This window comes from Crocodylus siamensis, chromosome 1 (genome assembly GCF_052110815.1).
Source record: "Crocodylus siamensis isolate JL-2025a chromosome 1, ASM5211081v1, whole genome shotgun sequence".
In the NCBI taxonomy this organism is placed as follows: domain Eukaryota; kingdom Metazoa; phylum Chordata; order Crocodylia; family Crocodylidae; genus Crocodylus; species Crocodylus siamensis.
Window position 1 is genome coordinate 380,354,636 of NC_143395.1, and position 8,106 is coordinate 380,362,741.

Genomic DNA, 8,106 nt, shown 5'->3' on the forward strand with positions numbered 1-8,106 from the left:
CTGCCTCCTCTCATTCTCATTCTTCTCCTGCTCTTGATTAATCACTTGTATTGCCATGACACACAAACACCCAGTCTAGGAACAGGACCAACTGTGCCAGGAACTGTACAAGCCCAGAATCAGTAGATAGCCCTGGCCCAAGTTGCTTAGAATCTGAGATGGGAGACAACAGATGAGTGCAGACAGACCAAGGAGTAAGACTTATCCTGAGAGAACCTGGTTTTGTTTGGCTGAGCTATCCAGGTTTGTAAAATGAACTTTTTGAAGAGCAAATTCCCAAAGCTTGACTGACCATGGGCCTCCCTGAGGGGATGTATTGTCTACCTGCCACGCTATAAGACCATGCATCGATTCCAGAGCTGACTGTAAATGAACTAGCTTGATTGTAGGGAGCAGGATAGCTGCGTTAACTCTGAACTTTGCCTAGGCTGAACTATGCTATGTACACATGCCCTGAGGGTAACAGAATTGGGTGGGAAGTGATTAATTACTCTTTTTATCTAATTATTACGTGTGTGCTTATGTTAGGATGGAAATAATGTTGACAGTGTCTGTAAGTAAATTTACAATAACAGACTATTACAGGGATGCTTCTCACTTCCCAAAATGCAGGAATTATGAACAAAAGACATTCAGAATTAAAGTTACACTAACAAAGTCCAAATATTTTAAGATGAAAATGTAATGTTAACAGGGGTGTAGGTTGTAGCCGTGTTGGTCCAAAGACATAGGCAGACTAGGTTCTTTGGCTGAATCTGATATCTTTTATTAGACCAACACTCTCTCTCCAATCTCTCAGTCCTGATCCTCAAAGGAAACTTACAAACACTTCCCAGAGACGAGCCTATGAACTCCACCTCCTGGATACTAAAAATTATGGACGAAATTTAGACATTGGACTTATGACACATTATAACCTGCCTGACATCCGACTCCCCAGGTATCTCTCCACTATTCATCCCCCTTTTCTCTCTCTTCCCCTCCTCTCCCCCTCGGCCTGTCTCTCACCCATTGACTCCTCAAGCTACATTTTCACTGACTACCTGTCTTGCATGCAGACCAGCCCAGCCCCTGGCTTCTTTACTTTTCATTCCATCCAGGAAGAGCTCACACCAAATGCTGAAACTTCCTTCGCCTGACGAAGGGTTTTTGAACCCGAAATCTTGCTTAATGATTGTTTTCCAACTATTTAAGTTGGTCTAATAAAAGATATCAGATTCACCCAAAGAACCTTGTCTGCCAATGTAATATTAAGGCACCTAAACATGCTTAATTCTACTCTGAAGTAATGCAATGAGGTTAAAAAAAATTAAATTATAATGTGTGTGTAAAATCTCTTTAAACAGTAAAACACCTTATTAAGACCCTGGTAGTTATTGCTCCAGGTCAAAGAGCTCTATAATCAAATTGCTTGTATGTTTTAATTGTGCTTTTAAGTGTCAAATTAACTCTGAAATTCCTGGGTTAACAAAACTTGATTTGGGGATAATTTCAACATGCCTATAATGATGATACTGTAATATTTCTGAAGCTTATTATCAAGTTTAAATCCCTCTAACACATTTTGGTTCTTTTGAGGGTGAGGAATTAGCTTTTTAAATAAACTGTGATACGCTCTTTAACCACATATCCTGTTTCTCATATAATGCTATTTAATATTTAGGTTTTTCTAACAACTGCAAAGCCTCAATGCAATGGTTTTCTTTTTTGTATACTTTGACTAAACTGTGAGTGGATCCATAATGATTTCCATTTTAACTCCCCCCCTCCCCCCAATTCTCAGTCACCCATCATTTTCTGGATTGTTCATTTTTTTAGTTAAAAATTTCCAAGTTTGAAATCTGGCCAGAGGTACATTTTTAAATGCCTGGGCAGTAACAGTTCAGTTATTTCTGAGTATAAAAATATCAGCCAAAACATTTCAGAGACTTTTGGGGGATTTGCATGGTCATCTCCTCTTAGAATCTACGGAGATTTGGCATCTAAATCATGTAAGTGGTTTATAAATCTCAGCCATATTCTCTGTATGTTTAAATCAAAATTGGTGACTTATTAATGAACAGTCGCCCAGTCAAAGTGACTCAACGGAGAGCTGAGAATTAGCATGGAATGATTCTCACTTTAGCAGAGGGGTCATTACTTTTTCCAGAGCAAAAATATTTTAATTTGACCAATCCATGAGTCTTTGAAAATGATTCACAGTAATGATTTCTCACTGAATTAGGAAAGTGCACAACTAAGGAGGGATTAGCTCTGCATGCTGATGTGGCATAATGACAGTCAAGTGCACTGAGGGCTCAGTCAGGTGTTCAGGGTTGGAGGCAAAGGCCAGTTTGTAAAGGGAACATTAATACTGGATCCTTGTGAGGGCTCATTATGATGCATTATTATTTCTCAGATAATACTAGCTGCTTTTCTTTACAGATTTCAATGCAGCTAGAAGGCCTCTTGTAATGCTAGGTACTATATTGCAGTATTTCTCAATGTCTGGGCCTTAGAAATGACCTAGGTGGATTGCAAGTACAGTGATAGAGGGATGTGGGCTGGCCTGTGAATGTTCCCACAGCATCAAGCAGTGTTGTGCTGAGATGTCACACTGCTCTGAAAGTGCCATCAACAGCATGGGAAGAAACAAAGCTGCCTTAGCACAGTGCTGCGGACAGTCTAGTTATCCCAGGTAAAAGACAGAACTAATGAGCCTAGCACAGTACCACTGGAACATAGCTATCCCAAATCTACCCCAGAACCAGTGCAAGCAAAACTAGCTTGGGTGTTTCTGCAGTCTGTCTAGCAAGAGGACCATGAGGGAGGGAAGCTGTGTTGCTGTACATGGGCTATTCATGTCTCCTGATGCTCCAACTTAAGGGCAGCATGGAATCCTGTTAAGGGCCGCAGAACTGCTTCTTCTCCCTCCTGGCAGGCAGGAGATTCAGAGGGGGTGCCACAGCAGTTGAACCCCACTTCAATTCCTTGTCCATTCATGCTGTTTGCAGGAGATGAGGGCCCAATCCCACCAGAGTCAGGCTGGCCAGCCCCTGTTCCTAAGCTGGGTGAGCAGCCAGGAGTACCAGCCATGTCTGCTGAGTGCCAGATCCTGCCAGATCTCTGCAAGCTCTGGAGGCCGAGACCTAACTGCACCCACCTTTTAAAAACACTAGCTCTGCTATTCGTGGCAGGGGTGTAGACAGTGTGGCATTGACCTCACTGCCTGCGCTACAGTCATTCCCTAATCTATTCATTGCAGAAGAAAACACAAACAGGACTGTGACCCTTCAAGTTCCCTTCTGAGGTGCTCCTAGGAGGGTGTGCAGCTAAGAAGGACAGACTTTCACTTGTTCCTCCTCCTGTTCTATTACACTCAACAGGTCAGCAATGCTTAGAACACTTGCCTGGGCAATACGATACCCAGGTTCAAACCCCTTCTCTGTCTGATTTGGAGCAAAGGCTCTGCTTCACATTTCTTAGCAGTGTCCTAAGCACTGGGCTATAGGACAGTCTGAGCTGGGTCTCACTCAGTATTCCCTCTTGCAACTATTGAAGATTATCATTAGCACAGTGGTGTGACCTGGGTGTTTCAAGGCAGTAAGCCAAGCTACATAGATATTTTCACTCCCTCTGGACCCCGTAAGTTTCATCTAAGCTTGGATTTCTTTGGCAGCTCTACAGAACAGGGGTCCAGCCCCTCACAGCCTAGAACCTCATCCTACAGGGAGGCACCTACTCTGGCTTTTATAAAAACTGACCAGGGGTCACCCTTTTCTTTTAAAATGTGGCTGATGGTAGTGATGCCAGTGCCCACCATTTACATAATAGCCTACTGGTTGGAGCACACAAGAAGTGAGACATCTGGATTCAGTACTATCCTCAGCCTATGCCCCTTCTCCTATAACAGTGTCTTACCCACCAGGCTCTAAGCAAGTCTGCAGGAAAGGCTTTTTTTCCATGAAGTTTCTGGTTCCCAGTGGGTGCGTCTACATGAGGCACTTAATGCCCATTGGACTAATTCTACTCCGCATGAGTGCAGCTGGCAAAACCTGTGCTAATGTACTAATGCGTAGTATCTTTATTCCAAAAGGCATTAACCATCACACAAAAAGCATTCATCTGCACTAAGGTGCAGTAGTGCCAATTATAACACATTTAGTACCTGTTATTACAGGTACTAAATGTAATGTGCCATAATTACGGCACATTAATGAATGTGTAGACATGGCCAGTGAGACTTAGGCAGGCGGTAGGCTCTTAGCTGCTGAGGCCAGGGTCATTCTGGGTATTTGCCTGTGTAGAAGCAGAACTGCAAATATCCAGGGAACATTCCTGTCTAACAAGGGAGGCTCTGATCAAGTTTAGCCTATCACTGACCAGGGATTTTTTTTTTTACTTGATTTTGAGCTTGGGTGCCTGAAGTCTACCTAAATCCTGCTGTAGCCACCTGAGGCCTTCATAGAATTTAGTCCTAAATGTCTCCAAGAATCTGGCTCCCAATTTAAGAATTCACAGGATTGGTGGGATTTTTGGGCCGGAGATCAGCTCAAACCAGTGGTGGTTCACACCTGGTGCTATCAGATATGGATTAAAGAAGCCCAGAGCCTAGGCACACCGTGACACAGGTGCCCTCCAAACCCTGTCCCCACACTATGGGACTGTGCGTTGGGATGATGAGTTATGGGGTAGGTGGGCCGTGGAACTGTAAGGCTAAGGGGAATGTGGGTGGCCAAACGGATAAAGTGGACAACCACAGCTATACTGCACCAGAGATAATCCATAAAAAGTTGTGTGGGTGTGTAGACAGACAAAAGCATGCAGGATGCTGGCACAGTTAACAGAACTTAGGCAACCAACCGCAGAGCAAGTAAAACAATTCAGCTCCAAATTATGGCAGGTGACCCCCAGAGCCCTTGTTTCACAGGGTTACAGGGCAGCTCAGGTAGGCAAGACCTCAATCTCTGAGCAGATCCAGCCCCAGCTGGCTGACAGGGACAGGGAATATGCCAAACAGCTTTAAGAAAAGCACCCAGTGCTTGATTTCAGCCCAAAGCAGCAGTTCTGTCATTTTAACTACACACCCTACCCTAACTGTCATGTAGGCTCTCTTTGGTTTTATTCATTGATTCTGAGATCTTTTGGTCAGGGACAGGCCTCCATCGTTGTTTAGCACCAAGCACACTGTTCTTATCCTTATTACCGTATTGTTATTATCGTAGTAGTAGTATTTTTGCGGGTCTAATGCCTGTTTTACGCTTTTATTTATAATATCCCTAGTATATTTCTAATTCCTTAGTTTAATTCCTACGTTTAATTTCTGCCTGTTGCCTGTTTCATCGCGTCCTTAACTTCCTGCAGAGCTTCAGGGTCCCCAGACCTCGCTGGCAAGTGTGCAAGGCACGGCTCGCCGGGCAACGCCTGGGACGGCCAGCTCCGCGCAGCCGGACCCAGCAACCCGCTCCCCGCTCGCCGCCCGCACGAGCCCGCGCGGCCCCGAGCTGCGGCCCAGGGCTCGGCAGCGGAGGCAGGGCAGCCGCACGGCCCCGAGACGCGGAGGGGCAGCGCTTGGCCTAAAGCGGGTCCCGTTCACCTGGTGTCAGTGGGGGGAGGTCGGTTTGCCCCGACTGGTTCTTCAGGAGCGGAAGGGTTTGAAGCTAACCCCGCACAAGCCGCGCACGATGCCGCTCACAGGGCGCTTGGGGGGGATCTTCCCAAGACCCGGCTTTGTGTGGATCGGGGGCCCGCTCCGCCGCGGGGGCAGCCCAGGCCGGTGCCCGCCAGGCGCTGCATTCGTCCCGCGGAGCGGCCCCGCGCGGCCCGGGGCGGTCCCGGAGCCCGGCCCGGCAGGAGCGGCCGGCAGCGCGGGGCCCGGGGGTGCCCGCGGGCGGCTGCGGGGTCCCTGCGGCTGCGTGGGGCGGCGGAGGAGCGAGGCCCCGGGCTGCGCGTGGCGCCGGGGGCGTGCAGGGTGGGAGGAGAGCGGCGAAGCGGGCGCATCCCGGCGCTTCCTCGCGGGACCCGGGCCCGCAGCCGGCCCCGGGGAGCGGCGGTGCGGTGGGCCGCCTCGCTCGGCTCCCTCGCCTCCGGCTTCATGCCGGGCAGGGCCCCGGCCGGGGACCGGCAAACTGCAGCATCCCCGGTCTGCGGGGCCGGGGCTGCGGGGCCTCGCCGGGATCTCTCCCGCCCCCCGAGCCCGCAGTAGGGACCTCCCGGCGCCCCGTGCGGCGCGGACCGCGATGCGGGGGCGGAAGCCGAGCCCAGGTGCACCCCCGCCCCAGTATAGCGATGCCAGGATGATGCCGTGATTGCTCCGTGGGAAGAGGTGAAGGCAGCGCCCTCCCGCCACCCCGAGAGCTGCCCCCCCGGGGGCGCTGCCGCGGCCGCAGCTGCCTGCGCCTTGAGGCATGGGAAGAGCAAAGCGAGGCAGCCGGTGGCCGCGGCCCGGGCGCGGGGCCTCCAAGCAGGGGGCTGCGGGGCCGCTGAGCCACCCTCTGCCCGGCCAGCTGCGGCCCGTGTGCAGGGAGCGCATCCCCGCATCCACGCGCGCGAGGGGCGGGGAGGGGCAAGGCTTTTCCTTGGTAAAACGAGCCGCGAGGACACGAGGCGGTGGAGGCCGGTTCCTGGGGCTGGGGGAGAAACGCGCCGGGTGCGGGTTTTATTGTTGGACATAAATAAATAAATAAATATCTCGAGGTACAGAGCGGGCCGGGCAGCGCGGCGACAACGCGCCCCGCGGACACACGCACCCGGCGGGAGGGAGCAGCCCGGCCCCGGCCCCGGCCCCGGCCCCGGGCGCCTCCTCCTCCCCCGCCTCGCGCAGGCGGGCGGCCGGGGCCCCGCTCGCGGGCAAGCAGAGTTCAGCAGAGCGAGGGGAGGCGGGAGACGAGCCGCGGGCCCCGTTTATTGACAACGGGAGCGGGCACAGGCGGCCCCGGGGGCGGGAGGGGGGGGCTGGAAACGTCCTGTCCGAGCGGGCGGGCGGCTAAGGGGTGACCGCCAGGTCGCGATCGTCCTTCCCCGACGAGGAGGGCGACATGGGCAAGTCCTCGTCCTCCTCCGAGCACTTGGTGCTGGCCAGCGAGGCGCATTTGCAGCCGTGGCCCGAGCCGCCCCCTCGGTGCGCGCCGCTCTTGCCTTCCTTCTTGTGCTTGACGCGGCGGTTCTGGAACCAGATCTTCACCTGCTTCTCGGACAGGTTCAGGTAGGTGGCGATCTCGATGCGGCGCAGGCGGGACAGGTACATGTTGGAGGCGAACTCCCGCTCCAGCTCCAGCAGCTGCGTGCTGGTGAAGGCCGTGCGCATCCGCTTGCTGCTGGGCAGCTGGCTGGCCGGGCTGTCTGCGGAGGGAGGCAGGGTGAGGTCCCGCACGCCGAGCCCCTCCCGCCCCAGTCGCAGCCCCAGCCCGGCGCCGCGGGCACGCGGGAAGCCGGCCCGGCCCGGCGCGGGGCACTTACCCACGGAGAGGCAGTGGAACTGGCGCGGGTCCGGCAGCGGGTAGGCGCCCGGGTAGAGCGCGGGCGCGTGGGCCGGGTGCTGCTGGCGGCCGAGCGGCGCGGGGCAGTACTGCGAGCCGAAGGGCGGGAAGGAGGCCTTGAGCAGCGGCAGCGCGGGCGGCGGCGGGTGCAGCTGCGAGGCGGCCACGCAGAGCGGGCACACGCACAGCAGCCCGGCCTTGCGCGCATGGCAGGGCGCGGCGGGCAGCGCGGCCAGCGGGTGCGCGGGGTGCACGGCGTAGGGGAAGAGCGGCGGCGGCGGCGGGCTGCTGCCCTCGCCCGGCCCCTTCTTGTCGCCCGCCTCGCGCAGCACCAGCGAGTCCACCAGGAAGGAGCGCGGCATGCCGAGGCCGAGGCCGGGGCCGGGGCCGGGGCCGGGGGCGAGGCCGCAGCCGCCGGGCCAGGCCGGGCGAGGCAGGCGCCGCGGGGTGCTGGCCAGCGCCAGTGGTGCTGAAAGCGCCCAGGCTGCCCGCCTTAAATAGGGCCCGGCCATGTGACGGCGACGCCGGGCTCTCAATAGGCTTTTTGTGCCGGGCCCCTTGGCATGCACGCCGCACGCTTCCTCATTATTCCCCTTGTTCGCGGAATGAACTGCAGAATGGACTGGGGTCGTGTCAGCCCCACCCACGC

General features: G+C 54.3%; 1 protein-coding gene across 1 annotated transcript; it reads right to left on the reverse strand.

The window, feature by feature from the left end:
* Window positions 1-6,964: 6,964 nt before the first annotated feature.
* GSX1 (GS homeobox 1) lies at window positions 6,965-7,819 on the reverse strand. Its single transcript, XM_090031742.1, has 2 exons — window positions 7,438-7,819; window positions 6,965-7,320 (listed from the first exon to the last, which is right to left on the reverse strand). The coding sequence occupies exons 1-2, from the start codon at window positions 7,817-7,819 to the stop codon at window positions 6,965-6,967; spliced, it is 738 nt and encodes a 245-aa protein (XP_089887868.1).
* Window positions 7,820-8,106: the final 287 nt, after the last annotated feature.

Bases quoted from the DNA above. Each gene is read 5' to 3' on its own strand.
- GSX1 (XM_090031742.1), bottom strand. From the start codon at position 7,819: ATGCCGCGCTCCTTCCTGGTGGACTCGCTGGTGCTGCGCGAGGCGGGC. The intron at 7,321-7,437 runs GTAAGTGCCCCG...CTCCCTCCGCAG, and splicing joins GTTCCACTGCCTCTCCGTGG to ACAGCCCGGCCAGCCAGCTG.